General features: G+C 47.5%; 1 protein-coding gene across 1 annotated transcript; it reads right to left on the bottom strand.

The window, feature by feature from the left end:
• Window positions 1–10302: 10302 nt before the first annotated feature.
• Window positions 10303–26588, bottom strand: KIF23 (kinesin family member 23). The gene is made up of 25 exons (XM_051628849.1): window positions 26578–26588; window positions 26315–26384; window positions 26035–26163; window positions 24882–24987; window positions 24413–24549; window positions 23569–23678; window positions 22785–22955; window positions 21795–21836; window positions 21261–21373; window positions 21009–21130; window positions 20367–20469; window positions 19983–20062; window positions 19781–19900; window positions 18878–18979; window positions 18361–18379; window positions 17730–17891; window positions 17355–17512; window positions 16806–16979; window positions 16285–16464; window positions 15632–15928; window positions 13601–13876; window positions 12500–12582; window positions 12157–12238; window positions 11971–12041; window positions 10303–11039 (listed from the first exon to the last, which is right to left on the bottom strand). The coding sequence occupies exons 1-25, from the start codon at window positions 26586–26588 to the stop codon at window positions 11024–11026; spliced, it is 2934 nt and encodes a 977-aa protein (XP_051484809.1). The 3' UTR covers window positions 10303–11023.
• Window positions 26589–27113: the final 525 nt, after the last annotated feature.

Genomic DNA, 27113 nt, shown 5'->3' with positions numbered 1-27113 from the left:
AGGGGGTGGGACTAGATGGTCTTGAAGGTCCCTTCCCACCCAATCCAGGCTGATCCTATGACTGGTCCAACTTCTGCTGACCTTCGAGGCCGTGCAAAGGCAGACCACAATGGCGCGCAGACAGGGGTGGATCCCCCTCTCCCTGCTCAACCAGCCCGCGTTTCTCGTCACCTTTCGTCTGATTTTGAAAACCAGCCAGGAGGGAACGAGGAGCCGCGTTCAGGGCGGACCAACCGACCTCAAAAACAACCCGGCGACGCTCCGAGAGCCGCATCAGGAAGGCAGCCTCAGCCACCAGAGTCAACCCAGGGATTAGAAAAGCAAACCAAACCACCATCCCACCACCTGCATTTACTTTGCGTGACCTCTAGCTCCCACTATCGCCGGCGGAGAATAAATACAGGGAGAGAAAAACACCGTGTCCTAAAGCAAACAGCAAGGACAAGCTTGATGAGAGTATTTAAGCGGTTATTAGAGAGCGCTTGATTACCAACCTTGTCGGAGCCCCACGGAGCATGTGATGTTTGTTTTAGCAGCACTTAGCAGCTGTCCTGTTAAGGGAGAGAACAAAGTGTAGGTGTTATAAAGTCAATATTGGTACAAGGAGGCGTGTGACAAAGGGCCACCGGTTGCAGCTCCACCGAGTCGCTTTCCACCGGGTGGATGCAGCTCAGCCCAGGCTGATGTTCTTCCCCCTGAGTTACTTTTCCAGATGGGTGTGACATAAAAGATGAAGATCATCGGCCCAACGTGGTTACTTCCATTGATGAGATTAATGTGTGGGTTGGAGGGGTTTTTTTAAATCTCAACCGGAAAATGGATTTTTTTTTCCTCTTTTTTTTCTTTTAATTGAATCGAGTGTATTTTCAAATGGCTTCACATCCCACAAGCAGCAGCCCTGCTTCAGCTGGGGACTTGCTCTCTTCCCTCCTTCATAGGTATTTTGTTCGTTTGTTTTTTTTTTTCCCAATCCCAAGAAATGATGCTTTAAATTGACATTTATCCTGTTTATTGTTGAATTTTGGACTTAATCCTAAAGGTCTTTTCCAACCTAAACGACCCTACAAATTGAGAAGAAAGGTCACAGATCCCACCTGCTTTTTCCTGAAGGGCTGGGCTCTAAAGAGCAACTATTAGAAAATAAAAGATGAAAAAACCCAACACAAAACATTTCTTGCACCGGGGTCATTAGAGCATTAAATCTTCTAATTGCCCATGTATCCATCCCCGGGGCAGCCACCCCAGCACGGAAAACTCAGCAGAGAGTTTTATTTTAACATTGGCCTCTCAACTGCCAAATTTTTGGTGGTCTTTGCCAGAAACATCACATTACAGTTATAAAAAAAAAACAACAAAAACAAAACAAAACACACAAAAACCCCAAACCGAAAACACCCACACCAATAAAACGGATATTTTCCATTATGAAAATAATTCCTTATAAAATTATGATCCGAATCCCATTGAAGAAATCCACACACACACCCCCAGCTCAGACAGGTTCTCCCCCCTGGCAGGGCTCCTGCTCTGAACCCCCCCAGGGTCCCTGTGTTTAACCTGGAACCATTGCACAACACCCCAAAAATCAAAAAAACCCAAACCACACAGCCCCTATTTCCTGTTCTTTCACAGGAACCACTGGGGTTTTAAGTGGTTAAATTCTGCTCTGATGTTCAGCCCCAGATTCGTGCTTTCAGGAGGGAGGATTAACTTGATCCCTGTTGCAGCCATTAACCTCTGCCTGCCAGGACACTGGAGGTAAATGAGTAACTTCATTTCTTGAGTCACAAGACAATACACGGCACTGTCACCAGTGCTCACTGAGAAGCGATTTTGCTCTCCATATGTGAGACTAAACATCTATGATTTAAAAAAAAAATACACAGCAGATTTTTTTCTTTTCAAAATGAACTTCCCAGTTTGCAAATTCTCACATTTTTATGAGGCACGTGCATCCACTGGGGCTCAACCTCCACTCCAGATCCACGGCCACCTTCTCTAGTCCCTAACTTCTTTTTTTTATCTCTATATAAAACCCAGACCTTGAGGGGAAGGTGGAAATCCAGGCTTGAATCCTAATAGTGCAGCCTGACCTCTTTGCTTGTATTTTACACCTCTGGGAATACCACCAGCTAAGCCTTGCTTTTCCATTTAAGCATCATTTCAAGGTGAAATTACCCATAAGCTTCACCTAGAAGAACACAAAGGGGTTTGTGATACCTCCTCTGTCCGGGGGTGGGTGGAGAGACCCCACCCCAACACCCTTTGCACATACATCTGACACCCTGAACCCCTCTCAACAGCAGCAGACAAGGAACCACAGCCCCAAAAAACGCATCATTTGTTTTTCTCTGGGTTTTGCTGCATTTCCCCCACCCAGCTGGTGTGTCCCCCCAAGCCCAGCTCTGCAACCAGCAGCTCTTCCCGGCTGACGTTTTGGTGTAAACGGTAATGCCGGTTTGATAAAGTTAACTACTTATTAGTTGGCATCTCGTTTGCATTGAGGGTTGAATTCATTAAAAAGCAGATTTTTGTGCTTAAGCAAGGGCTGGGGGGGCAGGTTGGGGGGCTGGGGGAGCAGGCTGGGGGAGCAGGCTGGCCCAGCACCACGTGCCGGCTTCCACGAGCTGTGCCCCAGCCCTGCTGTCACAGGGCTTCTTACCACAAAAGATGAAAGTATCAACCTACCAGAGCTAAGAATTCCCAATGCAATAATGCATTTAGCCAGTCCAAGCTCAAGTAAATATTTACTTTGTCTTATTTTTCAACTGAATTCCTTGAAGCAGCAGAGGAATTGCACGTTCCAGCTCCGCTCTGGTTTCGAGGCCACAGCAAAACCCCCTTCCTGCTCACACTCATTTTAACACTGCTGTTATGTTTAAAATACTTCTATTGGTGCAATTTTTTTATTATTATTATCGCGTTGGCTGATTCCAACAGCATTTTTTCTAAGCCTTGGCAACCCACACTCTTGCAGAAGGCCCACCCTGCCAACTGCACTCCTTGATTTCCAGCCACCCATCCAACAGCCCTGAAATTACCCAAATCAGTTGATTTTAGAATCACAGACTGGTTTGGGTGGGAAGGGACCTTAAAGCCCACCCAGTCCCACCCCTGCATGGGCAGGGACACCTCCCAGCAGCCCAGGCTGCTCCAAGCCCCATCCAACCTGCCCTTCAACACTGCCAGGGATGGGGCAGCCACAGCTTCCCTGGGCAACCTGGGCCAGGGTCTCACCACCCTCACAGCACAGAATGCCTTCCTAAAGTCTCACCTAAATTTCTCCTCTTCCAATTTTAATTATTTTAGTGTACCACACACAGGAAAAAAAAACCCCAGCCCTGCCACCAGTCCAGAGCCCAAGCCACACACACTCACCTTCCTCTCTCCATCTGGAGACAAAAGCCACATTTCCCAGGGAAGAAATTGTCCCACATCCTCTTATTGTCTTCACAGCAGCAGGCTCCAACTCTCAGTTTCTCTGGGTTTATTGTCAAAGTGGTGACATTTAAAGCACCCTCTTTTCCCTTTATCTCCTCACCTTTTCACACTGTAGCTTCCAGCCTGAAGCCCCATGCCAAGCCCCCTCCCCTGGCAGCACTGAGCCCAGGGCTGGCTGGAGCAACCCCAGCCTGGCGGGTCACACGTGTCAGCCTGATGGACCTTGCCCAAAGCTGTACGAGGCTTAACTACTAATGAGTGTGAAACGACTACACTTCATTAGGCCTGTTCCAGTCAGTGCTGGTGTTGAGGAAAGGCACAACAGCAGCAGGGAGAAGGTACAAGGCATTTCACAGCATCACCCCCAGAGCCTGAGCAGGGACCCATACCAGGAAGATGCTCCCCTGGGCACCCCCTCTGTCTCTCCCAGCTGCTCATTGCAGAGCTTTTCCCTTCTCCTTCCCTCTCCTCCTTCCACCTCCCCATCCCCGGGAACATCAGACTTGATGGGTGCTGTCAGCAGAAAGTGCTGCCAGGAGAAGGCAGGGTGCTCCAGAAGCCACCCTTCTCCAGAGCATCCCCAACACTCTCAATAAACCACTCCCAATATTTTTTTAGCTGCCCCTCAAAGGCTGCACCCCCCAGGCTGGAGATCCTGGGGGCACTTTGGGGGGCAGACAGCAACTGCATAGGACCCACAGCACCAGGAGGATGGAGAAGCAGCCCCACAGCTGCTGCTGCAACCCCCTTGGCCCCCCACATGCCTGGGGATGGGGGGGGGGACCCCACCAGGTCTCCCCTTGCCAGACAGAGGCTGCACAAAGGGCTGCCAGGACTCAGATCCAGGCAAGGGAAAGGCTAATCCCAGCCTGAGGAGCCAACAAAGGGTTCAGAAACCTCTCCAGGAGCAGCAGAAGGGCCCATTCCCCTTGGAAGGCCACAGGACACAAGATTAACTGGGCAAAGCTGGTGTTACTGTTCATGTTCTCTGCAAAGGTTGAAGCTCTGTGAGCCAAGCTGGGTTTAGGGCTCTGCCGTGACCTGCTGCTCCACATGCTCCTTTAATTTAATTTCTCTGGCTTTTGTCTGCAGAACACCTTCTACCCCTTTCAGCAGCAAAGAGCCAAAAGCCCAAAGCTAATATTTATGCCTTAGATCTCCTTGATGATGCAATCCAGTAACAAATCACTACTTAAATAATCCAGCAATTTAATCATCCAGAAATGTGTAGAAATAAGAGGATTAGCCATCTATCCCAGGGAATTGTATGTTACAGGCTCTAGGCTTTTTCCTAATAAAACAACAAGAGCAGCGTGTGGTATTTTAAAAATAAATCCAAGTATCCAAAGCTCCAGAGCAACCGAGCTGGTGGGGCAGGAGGAGGCTTCTCAGTTACCAGCTAAAACTCCTCACACACTAATTAAAGAGTTCTCATCTGAACCGCAGGTTAAGTGAGGTATTTAACTCTTGCACGCCCAGTTTCCAGGAGCTAACATGAAGTCTTTGAAGGGGTAAGCTGGGAATCAGCCTGCTGCCTTTCCCTAGGAGCTCACCCAGGGCGATCCAACTGTGCCAACACTATCCCTGCCCTTGGATAGTGGCTCCAGCCAAGGCAAAGGACAAACATCTTCCCTACAGAAACCAACTGCTGCTCCCCACCACCACCCGAGCACCCTTCTACTCAGCTTTTTATAGGCACTTCGTCCACAAAGCTGACTATAATCAGAGACAATATAATTTTAGCAGGCGGGTGGATTATTTTTAACAGCATCTGAACTCAACATAAATCACGGCAGACACTGGAGACAAATGCTATTTCTGGGAAGCAGGGAGCAGCTCGTTGGAAAAAAATCATTACTTCTCTATCATTCAGGATGTGGGTCCTGCCCGAAGGAGGATGGCCACCAGCACTGCAGGGAGACATCTGCCCTCTTTAGAAGGAGGGATAAAGCCCTGTCTGTGGGATGCAGACACTGCTGAGGTCTCCCAGACACCAGGCTTTTGTTCACTCCAGCTGCCTTCCCCAGCAAGACAAACACTTTTGCCTGAAGTAGGGAGGTTCAGGGTGGTTCCTCATCCCCAGGCCCTCCCGGCTGCTCCCAGCACTGTCCCCATGCAATGCCAACACCCTCTGCCAACTGGGGCTTTGCCACGTGCCCGTGGTTCATCTGCTGCCAGGGTCTCAGGGGGGTTCCTCACTCCTGCAGGGATTATCACTTACGGCCATTCATGCTGTGCCATGGACAGCGAGCCTTGGAAGAATAGTGACTCCAGTTTTAATTCCTCTGGGCAATCTGAAGTTTATTCCTGCAAATTCTTAAGTGGCAGCTTTCAGCTTTAGCAGCCAGCCCCTAAGGACCACTTGTGGTCCATCACCACGGATGCAGCTGGGGGAGATGGAGGCCACCCCACTGGGGACCACCCTAAGCCGGCAGGCACTGCCCCCACCCCAGGCACATGCTCTGTGACCATCAGGGTTGGACAAGAGAGAGGGGACCACAAAAGGCAGTAGCAAACAGAAAGCAGTTCCCTGGGAGAAAGGGTATTAGAAGGAAAAATAACCACTAAACTGGAGGGCAGCCCAAGCCCCCAGCACGGCAGTTCTCTGACCCCAGCCTGCACCAGGGGGAGTGGTGTTCAGAGTCAGAGGAATTCCTGCCCCCCCTGTTCCACACAGGAGCAAGGGCTGGGGCAGCAGCAGGAGCCCAGATGTGTACATGTGGGGCCAGTGCCTGCCCCCCAGCCCCTCCTGCCTGCCCGGGGCAACCAGGACAACACAGCCCCACCAAGTGCCTGACTAAGCCTCTGCCAGCAGGGACTGTGCAGCAGAAGCTGAACTCCCACCCCAGCCAGCCTCCAGTACCCCCAGACACTCGGGGTTTTTTGGCCTTATCTTAGATCCCTCTATGCAAATCGCTTCCAGCAGGCAACACGGGAGGATCGGGAGACTGACAGTCCCCAGTGGAGGGCCCAGGGCTGAGAACAGCTGTAGCTGTTGGGGTCAGGGTGGGAGCATGTCAGCACGCAAGGGTGAAGCACGCACGGGAGCTACCAGGGCCAAAAGCAAACAGGCTCCTCCGTATCAGCTCCTTCCTCCCCTGCTCCCTGGCAGCCTGCCTGGCCCAGCCAGAGCTCTTTGCACAGCAGCAGAGTGCAGGCACCTTTTTTTTTTTTTCTTTAAATTTTTTTCTGTTTTCAAAGCACTTGGCAAGAAGAGCAGGCAGGCAGTAAAACCCCGTTAACTTCCCTGGGTTCAGCTAATCCTACCAGCTTCTGGTACTTACATCCCTCCCAGGGACTCACTGCCGCAGGCACGGAGGGGCAGGACAGGTCCTGGAAGAAGATTGGGGTCCTGAACTTTTGTACCCTATCACAACCCAGGTTTGACAGCAGACTTTGGAACAGCCCCAGTTCAAGAACAGCTCTGCCATTCCAGGGTTGAGCCTGCATGTTTTTCTTCTGCTTTTCATTACTCAGCAGAGACTGAGGCCAATTAATGCCAAGAACATCCAAGCAACAGAGTCCAGAGGCTTCACCTCCTGCCAGTAGGAAACTCTGACGACTCAGAGCTGGCAGGAAGATGGGGCAGCGTGGGCTGCAGGCTTCTGCCCGTTGCAGCAGGAATTTGTTACCTCAAAAGGTAAACATGGATTCAACTCAGTATTCCTGACAAATGCTGGCCTGCTGAGGAACTAAAGGACACGCAAACCGAGATTCCTCTCTGACACCAGGCTTGCTCAGCAAGCAGGACATCCACTGCTCTACGGCGCTTCCAGAGAGAAGCAGCTGACTGGAAGTGCTGAAATCCTGCAGGCTTCCAGCTACATGAACCAGAAATCACAGAAACAAGCCTGAAAGTGTGGTAAGATCCTGCTGACTGATGGAAGCACTGGCAGGAACAAGAAAGGCCTGCAATGAGCCCTGTTTAAACGAAGAAAAGCACTAATCACATGAATTATCATGCCTTTGGTTACTTTGTTTCCATAGCTGAGCTCTCCGCAGCAACAGGTTCAAGCATCCCAGCGGGCAGCTGGCTCTTCCCAGCACAGGGCAAACACATCCCAAGCAAACACTCCTGCTGCTGACCACAGAGCAGGACCCTCAGGTTTAGAGCCCCTGCTCTATAAATTGCTCTGTGATTGAGCAATAACAAACTCAGGGCTAAACCCCAAACCTCACCCTGCAGAAACCTGAATTTGGAGGCATTTCAGAGGGCTGCTCCCCCACCCCCTGGCAGGAAGCATTAGCTGCAATCGGTGCAAAGCCCAAGGGAAGAATGAAGGAAGGAATAAATGCACTGCAAAGGAAAATAAGCTGCATTGCCAAAGATGAAATTTTTTCCCCAAAGCCCACTTGCTTCAAAAAGGCTTTTCCATCCTGGCTGACAGCAGGCTGGGGGGGAGCAGAGGCCTGGCTGGGCTGTGAAAGGTGCTGGCACAGGCTGCCCTCCTCCTGCTGTTTGCTTTACCTCTTCGCACTGAATGTCAACGGAGCCTGAAGAACAAGTACACAGAGAGACCCACAATAAATGCCAGCCCTTGTTAGCTGAGTAAATTGTGTGCTGAGCTGAGTCTTGGAGGAATCTTTGCAGAGCAAACACTGCCAGTACTGTGTGAGAGAGTAAATATGTGAAGACGACACAAAGACATGAAGGACTTCCGAGGGAGGCGATGGAGTGGCACCCAACACAACTCCACTGGGGGAAAAGTGCTGCCAGACCTCTGCTGGGAAGCTGAGCTTGATGGGCACGTCCAGCTCCTCCTGCAGGAGCCTCCCTGGCTTCTCCTTCCCCCAAGGGAACAGCTTCAGGCTCCCTCCTGAAGAGGCCAAGTCCTCAGCCAAGTTCTGTTTCTTTCCAGCGTGGACCCGGGGCTGCTCACAAAGGTCATTCCCACTCCTTAGGTTTCAATCTTTAAAGTTATCTATGGTGCCCATCACAGGAGGTAATAATAGATGTAACTAATGAAGACAGGAGGGAGGTGCAGTGTGGTTGTGCTGGCTGCCATGAGGTGATGACTAGTCAGGACTTGAAGCCAGGTAGCTCAGCACAGCTTCACCCTACCCTTAAATTCTGCTCCCAAAGCAGAACAGTTCCCTCAGCAACAGCTCTCCAGGGCAGCTGAGGCACGCGAAGAACAAGTCACCAGAGACAAGTTGTCTCCATGCTGCCACCTTCCTCACAGCACCAGCAAGGACAGAGATCCTCCTCAGCAGGGACTTGTATTTGCTCTCCTGATTAACCCTGATAACAGGACAAGGTGGCTGTAGCAACTGTTTTCTTTGTGCTGAACAGCTTTCTCCTTCAAGACGAGAAATTTCCAAGCAAACCTCTTGCAAAACACTGAGTCAAAATACAGACCTTGGCAAGGACTGAGAAACAGACACTTTGGCTACTGGTGAGACAGAAACCAGCATTTTGACAGCTAATTCAGAACACCTTTCACCTGGCTTTTGAAGTGACCCAAAGGAAGCCACACTCTGTAGCTCCATCTTTCACCTTTTCCAAGTTCCAAATACCAGTTTCCTGTGTCTCCCTCCCAGGTTTCCCCAACAACACTTCCAGTGACTTTGCACTGATGACAGAAGGATTGAATCCAAATCAAAGAGATAATGAGCTTGACAGCTTGCTCATCATGAACAGATTAATTTTCTTAGTGCACATGAAGGAGTTCGTTTAAATGCCAGAAATAGGCGCATAAGCCTTTTTTAAGTCTCTTCTGTTACTCCTGATGGCCACCCTTCCTACCCCTGCCCTCCCACGGGCTGACAGCAGGGGACCCACTGCCCAGGGCAGGGGTCTCCCGAGACTCTGAAAGGAGGAAAGGAGGAATTCCTGCGGGCAGGGCAGAGGCCGCAGCCCCAGCCGGTGGTTGTCTCCTACCACCTAGTGGCACTCGCTCGCCATGCAGCAGCGCAGCTCCAGGCAGGGCGGCATTCCCGGCTCCCAGCCGCCTCTGGAGCAAACCCAGCCTTTCCTCAGGCCGGTTCCTCCCCTCGGTTGGTTCTTCTCTTTGCCACTTACGATTTATTAGCTATATTCTAAGCCATTGCATTTAACCCATGATGAAGCAAACAAAAGCAGAACTGTACCTGAACCAGCAACCTGAACACACACCTGCCACAAAGAGCCTGGAGCTTTTTGACCCATGATGTCCTGTCCTGTTTCCCAGGTCACTGAAGCCATTTGGCAGCACTGCCTGCTTGAGGCTAGAGTAACAACCCTCTGCCTCCTGCTCCCTCAGGACAATTGTCAGCAAGCCTCTCCCAGAGATGAACACCAAGATCACCACAAGACAGTGTCAGCCCTGGCCAGTGCTGCTGCTCCACAGCTTCTTGCTCCAGCTGTGGCCCTACGAGACCCGAGGACATGATGGGGTTTCTTTACAATCCAAACCTTTTCAAGACCAACTGAAAATAAATTTGTTTATACCAGCTATAACAGGCAGTCATTACTGGTCGTTGCCTTTTTTTTTCTTAAAAAAAAATCTCCCAGTTTTTTAAACTACTTGGTGACAAAAGATTTTTCTGCTGCTGCAAAAAAGCTCAAAGCTTCAACACCTTCTAAGGAAGCAATCACTCCAATGGAACCAACTGCCCCCAAAAGCCATTTGCAGACATAAAGAGAAGCCCATCCAAAGCTTATCTTGGGATGCAAGCAGATTCCTCAGTTTCCACTTCAGCAGCATCCCAAAAGACTTGTTGATTCACAGCTCTTTCTCAAGACAATCAAGACACACTGTGGTGCTCACAAGTTTGTGCCTTAGCACAGCCCTAAGCAACAAGAACAGGAGTTGTAAGAGCCATTGAATAAAAGTATTTATTTTAACATGTTTGCAGAGCCACACATATAAAGTTCTCACCATATCTGTGACCAAATTACCCTTTTACCTCCTATCTACACATGTAAAACATTTAATTATTTACTTGCACTACACAATAAAGTAGGTCTGATGTCAAGCCACCGTTACTCATCCTATCAGTATTTTCGCTTCATTACTATGAAGGTTTGAAGGTCAAAATTGTTTTCAGAAGCTGATTTGCATATTAAATAGTCAAAGGTAATTCTTCCAAGAGGAAATCCATATCTCCAAGCTGTTGCTAGTTATAATAAAATATTAAATGGCATGGGAACACTCTTAAAGTGCGTTACTGCATCTAAATAAATAGCAGCATTTATGCCTCTTCAAAACAGAGGCCCTGACGAGGAAGGGACAGAGACCAGAAGTTTTTTGCACTATAAAAAGAAAAAGCTGAAAAAAAATGCAAGGCAAAAGCCTCGTGTCTTTAGTTTATAAAGATACAGCTTAACAACAGGGGATTCCATACACCCCAGGCAGAAGGTGTTCTTCACAAGTCCAGATGACACAATGGCAGAACCCTCCAGGATCTACTGAAACATTCACACCCACACTTCTTTGGGATTGGAACAAGTGTCTCCCATGTAACCCCTGCCTAGCACAGGGCACCATAAAAAGATAAGCCTGTAGGGATAACAGAGCAGTTGATCAAGCTTATCACTGGCAGCAGATAATACATCAGTCTGATCAAACCCAGAGGATCCCAGCACAGCAGCACAGGAGGCTCATGGTTTTCTTCGCCTAAAAAGAAAAGAAAAGCCAGAAAGAACTTTGGGGTTTCACACAGCAGCAGCTTCCTTAGCAGCCTCCCTGCTCACCCTGTCTGCACGTGCCACGTACCTCCTATGCTAAGAAACACTACAATGAGCACACGGAAAAGCTAAAAAGCTTATTTATCAAGAAACAGTTTGACTTTCCTTTTCTTTAACAGCCTTTAACAGTTTTATTTCAATTATTTAATTCGTGTAAGTAAATAAAAGCTCCAACTCACTATGCAGGCAAACTAAAGGAGTTAGTACAACATGACAAGGCTGTAGAAAGGCTGCAAGCAGAAGCAGCCACCCTGAGCTGGGCCCAGTTTCCAGGAAGCGATGTCATAAAGGGCATGCTAGCATGATGAAAGGCACATTTATCACCTTATCTGAGGGGGGAATTACTGATTTCAGATACTTGCCAAAACACCCTTCCACCACAGCTCTAAACTGTTGGATTCCAAATGCAATGTTTAGTTGATTTTTGGCTTCACAGAAACATCTTTAAGTCTCCAGCCCTCCCTCCTGCCTGTACACATGTCCTTCAAAACAGCACATGTCCTTCCCTGAGCTGGACAGGGGGCTTCCACTGCACTGCCAGCACCTATCTCCAAGAGGGCCAAAGCTGGATCTTGAATTCTGTTCTGCAACAGCTGGTTTAGCCAGACTCTCTTATCTGAAGCATTTTTTTTGTTGGTGAAATGTTTTGTTAGACATGCTTAGAGTCTCCTACAGATTTGGCCTGTCAGCAGTTTCTAACACTGAATAAGCCTCCTAATCTTACAGCATTAGAGAGGTGTGCACCCCAACCCCAGAGTGGGAAGGGCAGCAAGGTTAAGGGGGAAGAAAAGAGTTCTCTGACTTTACATGTTACTAGGAAAGAGAACAATATGCCAGCTACAAAGGAGAGGTGCACTTACTTGGGCTGAGCATGATGCTGATACCCAGGTCCAAGAGCTGATCCTGCCCTCATCTCCACTGCCACAGAACACTGAGGAGACACAGAAAATCAGTTCTGTTGCCAGCCCTCACCCAGCCATCAGCATTACCCCAAACTCTCATCCAGATAAAGCAGGAGAGCTCTCCCTCCTTCCTTTAGAGCTTACTCTGGTTTCTACATCAGTCCATTCCGAGTCTGCAGCATCTTCAGGTGGCTCAGGATGGGAAGGGGAAGATCTTCGCTTTCGACTGAAAGGGAAGTATGTGGGGGGGAAGAGTTACAAGCGTCATGTGTCCTGGCAGATCCTCACACACACATTTTATGCTTTCTAAAGAAATACTCTGCTTAAAAGCAGCTACAGTATCTACAAGCCTCTCTGAGTTACTTTTATTTAGATGCAACAACTCCCTGTACAACCCTTTGGGTCAGAAGTGGTTACACACACACACACACTATTGGAGTGACATCTCCAGCAGGGTCAGAACTTAAAAGTCAGGACCACAACTCACCCAGTTGGAGATTCTTGCTTCAGGGTCTCTATCTCTGTGAACTGCACAGCCTGTCCACCACCCCTGGTTTTGAAAACATCCCCCTGGAAACCAAAAGCAGTTAACAAGGTCCAGTCACTAGGTCAGCATGGTGGCTGGATAGGTTTTCATATGAGAACTTGAGAGCTCACAAGTGTCATTTCCTTGCAGGCAAGTGGCCAGCAAGCACATGTGCACAAATGCACTCTCCCCATTGTGTGTTTTCCCTTATTCTACACATGACAATAAAGAATGAACCACCTGCCCTGCCACACAAGATGCCCACAGAGCAGTCACTGCAATGACACAGATTCCTTTATGACAATGACCGCCATGTAATTCCACAGAAGTCACCTCAGACTTAGTTTCAACAGTCCCATTCCACAGCAGGTAGCACAGATATGCCATCAGCTGTGCAAGACTTTGCTTTTGGAAACACTGCTGGAACCTACAAGGTCACCTAGCAGTGGTGAGGGCCTCTTTAAACTCAAAAAGAGAAGAGACAATACCAGAAGGCCTGTGACTGCAGGAAAAATGAACCACAAGCTACAACTTCCAAAGAGCTCTCAGTCTGCCTTAGGAGAGCACAGTCAGTACTTTGGGACACCAGCACCGCCAGTGGCCCAAGCCTAGGCTGTCTCACCAGTTTGCTTGTCAGTTGACTACCAGAAATTATATCCTGGAGCACTAGAGAATCCATCACTACAGCAAGGTTACTCTGCTGGTGGAAATCAAACATCACTACAACAAGACTGACTCCACGAGATTAGCTGCAGCCACAAGTCTAAGAAACTCTCACTACAAAAAGATTGTATTTTACTAGAGGAAGCAAAAAAAAAAACCACCAACCTAGTTACTTTCAAAGCAAACCATGACCAAGACAAACCAGCCTGCAGTGGTTTATATGAAGTAATGACAAGTTTAAAGAGAACTATTTTCAAATGAAAAGCTCCCTTGAATCCAACTGCACAACACTTTCCAATCCAGCTTCTCAGCAGATGGAGTCAGACATGCCCTTTTGCCAGTGGCACACACACTTTGCCAGGAGCGTCTGACAGGGTCATCACAAGGTTCCCACTTTACCTTGATGAGTTTGGTCTCAATCTCCCCATCAGAGGCCAGCTCCTGGTGCGTCAGCATGTACTTGTCACACTTGGCCAGTGCCTTTTCACTGGCAGCTGCTACTGTGATGGCATGAGGGACGAGGGGCTGCAGGACTGTGTCAGTGGGCAGGTTAGAGGGTGGTTTGTGATCCACCCATCGCTCCCCAGCCGAGCGCGACCGTCTGTGTCTGAGGCGAACGGGAGGCGCGTTCTGAGCGGGGCGGAGAGAATCAGGAGAAATCAGCACACAGCAAATCTCTTGAGGACAGCAGCAGAGGTGAGCTTGGCAGGGCTGGTTAAGATGTTAGGCTGCCTTGGTATGAAGACCAAAGCTGGGTTCCTACAGTGCTTTCAGTGTGCACCATTACCCAGAGCCTTGTTTATAAGCTAACGACTGGAGCATTTCTGTGCCAATTCCTATTTCTTGCAAATTGTAGCAGTGTCTTATCCAATCTCTTGCTATTCCATACCCAGTGAAGCTTCCTCCAGGAGGACATCCCTATCTTGGGTAATGCTCCCTCCTGAGTTTCCAAATCAGATTTCTAGGAACACATTAACCAACCAGAAAAGACATTTGTTTCCATGAGTGCATTCATGGATCAAAATGTATTTCTGAGGTAGCAAAGCAAGCAGACCAAGGATGGATTTCCAACACCTCTAAAGGATTCAGGGCCTCTTCACACAGAAGAGTAAAGAGAGTAGAGGAAACATCCCCTATGCTACTGCTTTTCTGAACTCAGCTGTTGGAAATCCATGAGAAGTGACTGAAATTCATGTATTTTTATTTTACAAGCGTGAACATCACTGTCAAGTTGCTCAGGAAAATCAGAACGTTCTGGGAACTTGTTTAAAAACCTGGGTCCCTTCAAGATCTTTGAATGGGCTTTTGAAAGAGTCTTTGCAGACTGGTCTGTTTACACACTAATTTGAGAGACCTCTGAATCCTGGTGAGGTTACACAACCCAAACCTATGAATGCAAATTGTATCAATCCTGTTTTCAGGCAATGAACATCAATTAGGATTTCTTTGTCCAATACACACAAGATTGGCTGTGCCCTTTACAGATAAACCTCTTACAAGCCTAATGCAGCCCTTGAAAATTAAACACAAAGGGAAATGTAGCTTTCTGAAAAAGTCTTCCATTAAAATACTTAAAAAGAGAATGTCAATATTTTTTTTCCTCCTCCCGCTTTCAGAGGGCAAGTACTTGTTTCCATTGATGTTTTTTTGAAACAATTCTGCCAAGCTGCTCTCTAGGACTTCCAAGGATAGGGTGTGCTACTGCTTACAAGTATGTCCCTGACTTCCAAGGGCCAGCAAGGGACACACATCTTACTCAAAAATGACCAAGACCACTATAACTTTCCTCCTCTTGAGAGGCTGGGGTTGTACATCCCTTTGATTTACGTGAGCCACTGTGACAGTTATAGGACACCACCCATACAAACATTTGCACTTAGCTTAATGAGGAAAAAAAGCCTCCCACCTGTAAGCAAAGCCCCCAGTTTTTAAGCAGACATGACAATTAGGGAAGAGTATTCTAAAATAGTTAGTGAACAGTCACACAAGTGAGATGATTGTCCAAGCACTATTTCCAGCAGATGTTTGCAGGCATGGCACATAAGACCACCTTTTAAGCTGCCCAGACAGCCTATGGTAAATTGCCAGGAGCAAGATAGACTTGAGGAGACAGACAAGCTAAACCACAAGGACATTCATAGCTAGAAAAGAGTCTAGCTAGATCAGAGTGAGTCCCTTACAAGTGCTATCTCTGCACCAGCAGGACACACACACAGCTCCCAAGGAGTTTCTAAACATCAAGGTAAGCAGTCAAGGAGCAGGAGTGGTGAGACTCAGCTTGGAAGCTGTCTGTTCTACAAGAAACACATGTAGGGGAACACTCCAACCTACGTTAGGGGAGCTCATTGTGAGAGCAGTTGTAATTTGTAACGAGCTTTTGAGCCAGACTAAGCAACACTAGGTTAAGCTTTTGAGAGGAGCAGCACTAACCCTGCAGCATTGATCCTCTTCTAGTTCTAGCTCATCTCTATGCCTGGGAACCTCAACGATTCCAGTCCAGCACATCCCTCGCCTTCTGTCTGAGGTCTTACAGTCTCTACTTTGTTCTGCTTCATGTTGTCTAATCCTTGCATGAGAAGTGCCACTGGTCTGCTTGTGCCAAGGGGTTTTCTGCTCCCATTCCATAACACTGGATGCCACAGAAATGCTGCTACAAGAATTAGAACGTCTGTGTCCCTGCGGGTTGCTCACAAGCTGCTGGACCTGAGCAATACAGTTACTAGGAGGCTAGAGAGAACAGCAGAGAAGTTAGTGAACACACAGAACTGTCAACTTGTAAGGCAGTAAAACAGTGAATACTGACAATGTGCAGAGTGCCAATTCAGCTATTCAAGCTTCTGGAGACAGGCATTGTGTTGCAGTGACAGCATTAGGAATCAGGTATTCCTCCAACAGGAGTAGCATGAAAAGGTAGGAGCACAAATAAAAGAGCACTGATCAATAAAACAGGAGACAAAAGCAAGTTCAGGTTATTAAACTTGAGAACTATCTTCTAGACACTAAAGAGAACTGGCCTGCACTCTAATTCATTCTTATAAATATACTTTTCCCCTATATTAAGAAATGTTTCAAAGGCAACTTACAGGTACTGGTGAAGGAGACATTGGTCTCTGAACAGGCTTCTCTCTGTCTCTCTCCCGTGAGGGCCTCTCTGGCTTTTCATTCTTTGGTTCAGTAACAATGGCCTTCAGTTGCTTCAGTTTTTCATCTTTGACCCAAAGTTTGTTCTGCATCTCCAGCTGCTTTGCTGCTACACGTCGCTCCTACACCGACAAGTGAGGAAGCTCATTAAGTACCTTCCACAAGATCACCTCTCAATGTGCTACAAACCCACAGAAACATTCTAGACATTAAAACAGTGACACAGCACTTGAGAGCTGCTCTAGCTGCATCAAACGTCCTTGAAGAATTCATTGTACCACACTGCATTTATAACAGTTAAGCTTAAAAGTGTCTGTTCAAGCCTATAAATAAAACCCAAACACTTCTCCATTCTTGATACTCCTACAATATTGAAAAAAAAACCAAAACAACAAGCTCAAGAGCAAGCTGCCCCTACCATTGCTCCATTATGCACTTCCAATAGATATGCTAGTGGACTTACACACTCCTTCTCCCATTTCATGGTGGTTTCTGCCACCATGCCTTGCAGCCGGGCCTCCAGCCTTCGCTTGTCAGAAGCCTGACGCTGCAGTTTCTGGCTCTGGCTTTCCAGTTCTTGCTGAAGATTTCGCTTGTCTTCTTCATAAATGGTTGCAGTTTTCTCTAAAATCTCAATCTGGAGAAAGAAAGGAAGGATGGGACAATGGTTCTTAGCAGCACAAAAATCTAAGCCCAGAATTGCCAGGTCTATTTGGTTGTTAATACACACTGGAATGTATTAGCTGTTGTACAAACAGCCCCAGATGAACAGACCACATCTGAAAAAGTTTCAGATATTTTACAACTTTCTTCCAAGTTGCCCAGCTTAAGGTATTAAGGGAAGTCTCACCTCACAAGAAAGACAAAAAGCTAAAAACGTGCAGTAAAGCTCCCCACAAAATACATTTAATCTTTTTTCTACTATCCCTCTTGCAAGTTCTGATGTCAAGCAGCTTTCCAAGTGGTAACAGAAAATGCATTTTGTGCACAGCTTCAGGCAAAGAAAACTGACCTTGTATTCCAAAGTTTTAACTTTCTTCTCCAGGCGTTCCAGCTCCATTTTCTGCCCTGCTATTGTTTTCTCTTTTTCACACAGTTTCCCTTGAATATAGTTTTCCTTGGATGTAACACTGGAGTCAAATTCTTGCAGCTTGGTTTTAAACGAAAGCGCTGCAAGAGAATCAATAGATTTTATCTTCTCCCTGTCTCTCCCTAACATCAAAAGCAGTTCTGCTTTTTAACCCTACCAGCTGTTCCATTGCCTCAAAAACGTTTGTTTTTTCAAATGATCAATCTAGACAAGATACTTCTTTCCTGAGGAAGAGATGCCTTCAGTAGTAATAAGAGTGCCAAAAACCTAGCTCCACAGTGATGCTCCAATTCTTACCCTTTTTGGCAAGCTCCTCTGACAACATTTGTCGCAGTTTATGGCGTTTTTCCAGGACTTCAATAAGCTTTGGAAGTGTTTGATCATCATGAGCATCCAATAGCTCACAGGAAGGCAGTGGAGGAAAGGGCTGCAAAAGCACTTCTGTATCAGATTGCTCTTCTGTTTCTGTAGGAATTAAAGCCAAGGAAGCCTGTCGGTGAGCTACAGAACAGCACCTTTTGACAATGCCCACAGATCCTTCAGCCCACAGATCCACAAAGCAGCCAGAATAATTAACGAGAACTAGGAGTTTTCAGAAGAGAGGACAGTGTTGAGAAAAGATTCAACGTGACATTCTCGACTCATTGGTTTGTAATACCCTCCAGGCAACTCCTGATTCCTCAGGTAGGCTCTAAGCATATACCAACATGAAAGGATCATCCCTAGCACAATTTCCTTTCAGGAGTTGCAATAATGCAACCATAAATTCAACTCCTCACTAGTAACAGAAGGACTTACCCTGAAACTTACACTGCAACTGGGTTTATACTCCCAGTAGGACTGCACTATCACAGAATCATGGACTGGTTTGGATGAGAAGGGACCTTAAAGAACATCTAGTCTGAGCCCCCACCATGGGCAGGGACACCTCCCACTGGACCAGGTTGCTCCAAGACCCATCCAGCCTGCTCTTGAACACAGCCAGGGATGGGGTAGCCATAGCTTCCCTGGGCAGCCTGTTTCAGTGTTTCACCACCTTCACACTAAGAAGTTTTTTCCTAATGTCCAACCTAAATCTCCCCTCTTCCAGTTTAAAGCCATTACCTCTTGTCCTATTGAGACATGCCCTTGTCAAAAGTCCCTCCTCAGCTTGTGTGTTTTCTATGTTTATTTCCTCTTGAGCCTCTTAAAAAAATTTTTCTTAATAAGCATTCCCATTTTTACACTATGGAAAGGGTGGTACCTACTGCAGAGAAGGCTCACAACTAACTGGGAAGTGAAGCTCCTTTTGCACTTCCAAGGCCCAAAAAATTTGTTTCAAAAGAGCCTTCAGCTCCTAGCAGAAAACAAACCCTGTGCTGTAACCATGTAGGATTCTGGTGCTTACCTCCAGGAACTGGGCCACCCCGCATCTCCAGCTTCCGTGAGAGCTCCTCCTGGAAGGCCTGGTTCCTGAAGCGCCGGCCTGGTGTGAGGCCACAGAGGGGCCTGTCCACAGGCCTGGCAACCTCCACCTCCTGGGTCATCTCTGCAAAGCGCATGACTTGCTGCAGGAGAACAAGAGCAGGGTGAGCAACAAAACCAGCAGCAGCCAAAGGAGGTTTGAAAGCGATATTTTAGGTGGTTACAAGTATCGGAGGAGACACCATCAAGCTGTAACCTCACACAGTTCTCGACTAGATAGCTTGTGATTCTCAAGTGGAGCATCCAGAAACCTTCCCTTAACACCTCCTGACCTCAGCCCCCAGGGAACCACAAACCCAACTGTGGGCATTGCTGGAGTGTCCGCAAGTACTGCCACAGTAGGATTCAGCCTCTCAAGGTGGCCATTTGGGCTTCTGTAAAGAAAAGAATCCTTTCCTATTTTACAGGCAAGCAGCAGTTGTCATTTTTAAGAGGAAAAATACTTGGAGGGCACATTTCACGTAACTGCCTTGGTTGGAAAAAGTCCTTCAAGATCATCAAGTCCAACCATTAACCTAACACTGCCAAGTTCTTAACTAAACCACATCCCTAAGTATTATGTCTATACAACTCTTAAATCCCTCCAGGAATGGGGACTCCACCACTGCCCTGGGCAGCCTGTTACAATGCCTGATAACCCTTTTGGTGAAGAAATTCTTCCTAACATCCAACGTAAACCTCCCCAGTTTGAGGCCATTTCCTTTTGTCCCATCACTTGTAACTGCATTGAACAGAATTAATTTGCCCTACAATATTATACCTGATTACCTGAAATGTCCAAGCAACAAAAGTTATCATTCCTCTCACCTACTAAAGAAGCACAAGAATTCAGTGACAAAGATGAAAAAAGGAGGGAATGAGGTAAAATATGCAAAAGAAATTACCAGGCTTTCCTCATAGTCCTCAGCCTTAGGATTAACACACACAATCATACGCACTTTTCCTTCACCATCAAAATAGTTCTTGAAGAGATGAGTCAGTTTAGAATCTCTGTAGGGAACCATCTGAAAATAAAGTACAGGAAAGCTCTAGTAAGCTTACACCAGATCTTCAAACCAAAAGATAATTAGATCAAGGGTTGCATACCTTATTTGTTCCATACATCTGGTTTTCTCGTAGAACTTCAATACATGTTCTTAATGTCATTAGTGACTGATTAATATTACCTAAGAAAAAAAGACAAAACCCCCTGCAATCAGCTATTCAGATCATGTTCTCAAGTTATTCAGCAGTTTAAGGATAAATTGCCTGCACTTAAGTGATATTTGTTACACATAACTGCTCTAATTAACTGAATTATCAGAATAAGTGCTACCAGCAATTTCTGGTTTCCAAACTGGGGGATTTAAGGTCATCAGATCAGATAGCTGAACCCTGTAACAGAATGCTGCAGTTCTAGGACATCTCTACTAGCACACAAGACTAATCTGAGCACATGAAACAACCAGGCTGTCTAAAGGTGCCACATACCTGCTTCTCTCAGCCTGTTCCCCTCAGCTTTTGTTCTATTAGTTCTTTCACTCCCAGCCAGATCAACCAAGGAGAGCTGGCTCAGTGTGATCTGCTCCTTCTCCTGTCACAGAGAACAAACTGTGTTAGGATGATCAGCTCTTTATTCCTTTTGACAGGTTGGGGGGAACACCCCAGACCCCAAACCTAAACCAGCATGCATGCTTAAAAAAGAATACTTGTTGCACCTTCAAATAAAGCCTGAGGGTGTTTTATAGCCCTTGCACGAAGAAGCTATGCACCACTAGCTTCTTCTATGAAGAAGCAGATCCCTTTTGTCTTGGGAAACAAGACAAATAGATACCACAACCACGCTCGTTCAGATCCTCCAAGTTTTAGATTTGTAAGTTTTTGCCCCAAAACAGAGGTAAAGAATAAAGGAACGAGCAGCTTGGCGCTCCATTTTAGTGCTCTACTTTCATTACAAAAATAAGACCTATTCTGTCAAAGACTAGAAATGTAGCCATTTTTATTTTCTTCAAAATGAAATGGCCCATGAGGAAGATCCTTGTGCTCAAGGCACAGTGACAGTTTCAGGAGGCTGTGCTGCAAGACCCACCCCTTCTCCACCTACACACACATGCATATGTGCCCAGAACTCACCTGGAGCACATTATCTCCATCTGCATCCAGGGGGGCCTGGGCCAACTTTATGATGAAAACACTGTGGGAGCGACTGGACTCGCGGTTCAGCTGCGTGTTGGCGATGCGCCGCTTCTTCTGGCCTGTCCAGGAGAACAAACACAACCTCATCCCACTGAACAGACCTGGCAAAGCCCACGCTCTTCCCAGCGTGGCAGTGTAAAGGATTTCACAGCTGGACTGGATTTGAGAAGTCAGAGCCTCGAGATCTACCTCTCCAGAAGACTTCAAAAGCTTCTTCTGTAGATTTCACCTCGACTTCTGTGCACCCCGTGACATACATGTTGTGATTCTGGTCCTCACGGAGCAGTTTGGACTGTGGGGGTCTTCAGGACAGGGAGGAAATGAAACAAAAGCACCAACATTGAGTGGATTTTTATGCACAACAAACCATTCCACAGTGCAAGTTTTCTTCTAAGTACAAAATTCAGGCTGAATATGTCAAATTAGCCATAGAGCAGATGGAAGAGGAGCTACAAGTACATGGACACATTCAGCCAAGATTAGTTACACTTCAGCTACTGCTTTAATTTAGAAGCTACATTTAATTGCAATTCTTACTGCAAATCATGGGTTTGGGTGGCAGCTATAGTTTTTCTACATGCACACAGAAGCAAGATGGCTTCAGCAGTGCTCTATATTCACTAGTAAAGCAAGAGGACATAAGGAGCCAGCCCGAGTTTGTTTTCTTCTACTGAAAGAAAGTGTTACTTTTCAATGATGGGAATAAAATGCTTATGCACATACATAAAGTCACCATTTCGCACAGGAGTGTTGCAATTGTTCCACCTACCAAAAAGACAGGGTTAAAAAAAATATTAAGTCATTCAGCTTGTGCTTAGAATCCCTTTATATATAATACACTTGCTTCCACAAAGAGAAATAATCCAAGATTCTTCCTAGGCTGATTTTTTTGGACATAAGCACCATACTAAGCCAAATTATTGTGCTCTTCTTTAAAAAAGCATTCACAGACATTCAAACCCTTTTCACATCAGTACCCTAGAGACAGCTCTGGGTGTTTCAGGGCAGTGGCTTGTTTTGCTCTTTGTACATCAGCCAACTCTTTAATTACCATGTGTACTGATGGATATGGGTAGGCTTTTTTTTAATGGATTTTGAATTTTTAAAATATAAAGTTGAAGCTGCAAACTGGTTTTTCTGAAGGTCTCAAAATTTACAGATTTTAAAAATCAGCCAAGCACTCCCCTTTCCAAAAAATACCCAGAATTTCATTTATGAGACTGTTCAATTCTGTTTCTTTGGAAATTACTGACATCAAGTAAAATAATCCACAAGCTTGCTTTAACTGTAAAGCAACAACAAATCACTTTCACCCACTACATTGTTTCCAGGCAAAAAAAAAACAACAACAAATCAGCTTACTCTTCAAGGTGCTGTCACCTACTAGGAACAGTGCTCACCAAACAGCATCAATAGGCTTAGAATCCCAGTGGGATACACCACACTGCCTAACAAATTAAATATTTGCCTATCAATCAATCCTCCATTATAATGAGGAAGGGAGCACCAAGTCTCAGCAGCAACAGAACAACTCCCAGCACGTGGCACCCTCCAATACTATTGTCTGGACTCCTTGGCCATCCCCTTCCTCATGTGACTTTTTAAAGTGATTCCCATGAATTGAGCCAGACTTGCCAAGACTACAGCCACAAAAATATTCTGTAGTTCCCACAAAAGTGTTACTGAAATAGGAGCAATGGGATTCAAACTAACTTTGGTTTTATAGGCTCAAAGGGAGCTTCCTCCAAGAGGTCATATATGTAGTTGTTGTAGATCTCGATATAGGAGACGAAGACACTGTAGACATTGTCCTCATCAACTTCTTCCACCTTGCAGTGATCCTGCACATTGATCATGTCAGCAAACTCAGGGTCAATTTGTCGCCTGCAGAACACAGAGCAAGTGATTGTAGGGGAGCACCCCCCACCAGCTGACACAGCAGACAGTGGCTGCAGCTGAAGAGCAGCTCCACTCACAGGCACCGCAGTTCGAGTGTGGAATCGCTCCCATGAGCAACTAATGGCAACACATCCAGTCACATGAGATTTAAAAAAGCATTTGCAAAAGTTTAAACAGATAAACTTTCATCTGACATTGCTGTACTGGCCTGCAATATGAAATGCCTTGCTAAATTCCTGGATAGTCAGCATTTCTGTCCTCCATCCAAGATTCCTGGACAGTCAGTATTTCTGTCCTCCATCCAGCTCTCTCACTATTTTGCAAACTATCCCAAGTTCACAGAATTCCTATTCAATGAAGTCACAGCTTTTTACTCTGGGGTTAACAGGTAAACATACACTTCTGTTGCCTGATTCTAAGTCATCTAAATAATTATCCAATTGCTCAAACCACATGAAATACACTAACTTCCCATTCATATTTTTTCTTACCTTTTTTCAAGGGAAGGATAAAGAGGCCAAGGTTAAGTTCAAACCACAGTAACACAACAACATTTATATTAAGTAAATTCATCCTGCATGTTACACTAGTGACTTACTTGCCAGATGGAGTTTTTGGAACAGGCATGGCATCTCTCTTCTGGCGCTCTAACAGAGCATCCACTTCACACTGAACATCCACACCATTCTTGTCATCCAGCTTAAAAACCTGAGCAGTGCACAGAGGTTGTTGGACAGTATCATGACAAACACCAGACAGCATGAGGTGTTGACCAGCAAAAAAAAAAAAAAATCATTTGACCAAGCTGTCTAGAAACACCATGCCCCTCATTAAGGCTCAGCCTGCTGGCTAACACAACATAGATCTGAGAGAAAACAGGTATTTGCAGGATTCCGTAAAAGCTACCAAGGAAAAGCCTTCAGTATTATAGCAAATGTATTTAGATACCAAAATTCCAGAGAAGTTTGACCAGAAGGAAAGCTTTATATCATCTCCTATGTTAATGTAGATGTGGTTTCCTGTGGCTTTTTTGTCTTGTGGCTGGCTCTCATTCCATAACTCAGAAAGCTTCCTCTCATTTTTTATCATTTTAAAGAAAGTCAATTAAAGAATGAGCAACAACTGTAAGTAAGCAAGCCAGACCATACATCTCCACAATGTCCCCTCCCTGCAGGTGTTTGCAGGCTAGACCAGGCTCTAAGCAACCTAGCCTAGTGGGAGGTGTCCCTGTCCATGCAGAAGGGTTGGAACTAGATGATCTTCAAAGGTCCCTTCCAACCCAAACCATTCTATGATTCCAGGAAAAGTCTGTCCCAGCTACCATGCCTGCCTCCTTAGACCTGCTCTTCAGATCTTTTTGTGGTTGGTTTTCTTATTACAATGCACCAGTAACAGGAGTTAGACTGTCAGTAGGGTGGAGAACTCAGAGCAAATCTACTCACAAACCGCTTGGCCTGGAAGGGTCCTATGCTGTTGAAGATCATATCCAAGCAGCGGGGGAGAAGTCCTCCATCCCCAGGAGATCCAGTCATGGTGTGTGTCTTCCCACTGCCTGTCACACCATATGTGAAGAGGAGACCTGGGAGGGAGAGGAAAGGCAGGTCGTCACACTTGCTGTCTCAAAAAAATTGCTATAATGACACAATCTGTCTTTCTAGGCTCAAATGTATTTCGAAAATACAATTAATCCTTCTGAACAGTGAGCAGTAACTATTGCAGCCCATCAAGAGCCAGGTTTAGAAGTAATTAAAAGCAAGAGCAGTTTCCAAGGATGCTGTAGCTCAGCTCCCTTATACAACTGTTGCAGGGGTTTTACCCAGACAAGCTAAGAACCTTGGAGACATGAAATCCTAGCAACACAAACCCCCACAGGACAGCCACACAGAGGGGTGGCACAGGACAAGCACTCACCATTTTTCCCCCGAATGAGATCTTCCACCAGAGGTTTGGCCACCACATCAAAAAGCTGCTTCTGAGCAACAAGGGTGCCAAACACTTCCTTGAACGAATACTGCGTCTGCAGAAAAGGAGACACACCATCCCTGTCCACAAGTCCCTTGCTTCAAAAGCCTTCACTGTTTCATACCTTAGAACCACTTCCCATGTTTTCCAGAGGGATAAAAGCTCTACTTTAGGACTAAACCAGTGCTTGGGCAGGTGCTCCAACATAACTATTCTGAGAACAAGATGTGTACAAGGAAGAGCAGCAACTGCCTCATTTTCACAGAGCTGGAGCCCAGAAATACCCAGATGGATCACCAAGCCTGCCCTCCCAGGGCAAGGAATCTCACCGCTCACAGCTTTGAGCTCAAAGGCCTGTTTGAGCTCCCACCATCACAAGCACTGAGCAAAGGAACACCCACAACAGCCTAAGCTGAGTTGTACCAACATTTAATAATTGTAAGCCTTCTTCCAGTTTAGTCTCAGTTTCCAGTAATCTCTTTTCAATATATATATATTTTTAAATGAATCTGGTAACTTTCAATCAAAACACCTGTATATGTAAACATTTGAAGTTTCAGAGCAAAGGTTTGTTTACCAAACTTTTAACTAAATTTTTGCCTACCTTAGTGAAGCCTTTGAAGATCCCTTTATAGATTTCCTGTCAGGATCTCTCTCTACCTTCCCACACTTCCCATCAGCCCACCACTTCACGTGGGTAACTTACAGCTTTCCCCCCATACACATCATTAAAACAGGGAAGTGTGGTGTTTTTGCCCAACTCCAGTTGCAGGCAACTCAACCATTAACTCACTTGTGTCTGGCTTAGCTTTGAGCCGATTTCTTTCAATTAGTCCTACACGAAAAAGCCCTTCAGTCACTCTGGCACCTTTTACCTGCCCTCCTCCACCCTGCAGAAGCCTCTTAGTGTACGGAGCATATATTTGATAACTAAGGCAGCATTTTTTGCTCTAGACGTTCTGGTTTTGAGAACTCACTCTTCTAAAAGCACAGACTGATTCGCACCCTGCAGGAGACACCACGAGCCCCCGGAACTCATCGACAGCAGGAAAAAGGGTCCCGCGCCCCCGGTTTCCCCGCCCGCCGGCCCCCGGGCCGTTACCTCCCGGTACTCCCCGTTGCGGAATATCCTGTATCCCTCGGGCGGGTGGATCTGCACCGTGGTCTCGTTGATCACCTCGATGCAGCACTCCAGGTCCGGGCGGCTGAGGGGCCGCACCCTGCAGTACACCTGGGCAGGGAGGGGGACACGCGGGGGGCATCGTCCGAGCGGCGGCGGCGGCGGGCCGAGCCCCCGGGACCCCCGCCGAGGCCGGGCCGGGCCGGGCCGGGCCAGCCCAGCCCTCCCTCCCCCCCCCCCGCCGGGCTGCCCCCGCACTCACCCCCACGGGATCCTTCAGCGTGGGGTTGGACGGCTTCTTCGCGGCCGGCCGCCGCGGCGTCCTGGCCCTGCTGAGGGGGGAAGAACGGCGGGGGGCGTGAGGGGAGGGAGGCGGGAGCGGCGGGACCGGGACCGGGACCAGGGCCGGGACCGGGACCAGGGCCGGGACCGGGACCAGGACCAGGGCCGGGACCAGGACCAGGGCCGGGACCAGGACCGGTCCCCGGCGCCGCGCAGGGGTGCAGGGGTGCGGGGGAGCCTTACGCCGCCTTCATGCCGCGGTGGCGGTGCGGCGGGCCCGGGCGGTGCTGAGGGGACCGGCGCTGCCTCCCGCACCGGCCGCCCGCGCGCTCCTCGGCGATTCAAATTGAACCAATCGGCGCCCGCCGCGCGCGCCTGCGCAACGCCCAGCCCCGCGTTGCCATGGCGACCCCCCGGGGCCTCCCCCCCCCCGCCCCGCGGCCGGTCTCGCCGCGGCTCCAGCAGGCCCCGAGCCGAGGTGCCAAGCTCAGGGGCCGGGCTTCGGGCTGGGCCGCGGAGCCTCTCCCCGGAAGGCCGCGCAGGCTGTGCCCGGTCTTGTAGTTGCCTGTTTTTCTGCGTATTTCAAGGAGAAGTTGGGGTTGAGGCAGAGAGGGGTGACAGGGAAACATGCCCTGCGCCAGGGCGTCCCTGGGGCTGAGCCTTGACGTGCCGGGAAGTAAACAAGTTAATTCCGAGCCTGTAGGAAACGCTTAACGGTGTAAACCAGCCAAAGATGGGAAGCTGAGACCTTCCTCCTGCCAAGGAAGGGCTCCTCTAGC

This window comes from Apus apus, chromosome 10, assembly GCF_020740795.1.
Source record: "Apus apus isolate bApuApu2 chromosome 10, bApuApu2.pri.cur, whole genome shotgun sequence".
Lineage (NCBI taxonomy): Eukaryota > Metazoa > Chordata > Aves > Apodiformes > Apodidae > Apus > Apus apus.
This window is presented reverse-complemented; position numbering and strand designations above follow the sequence as displayed.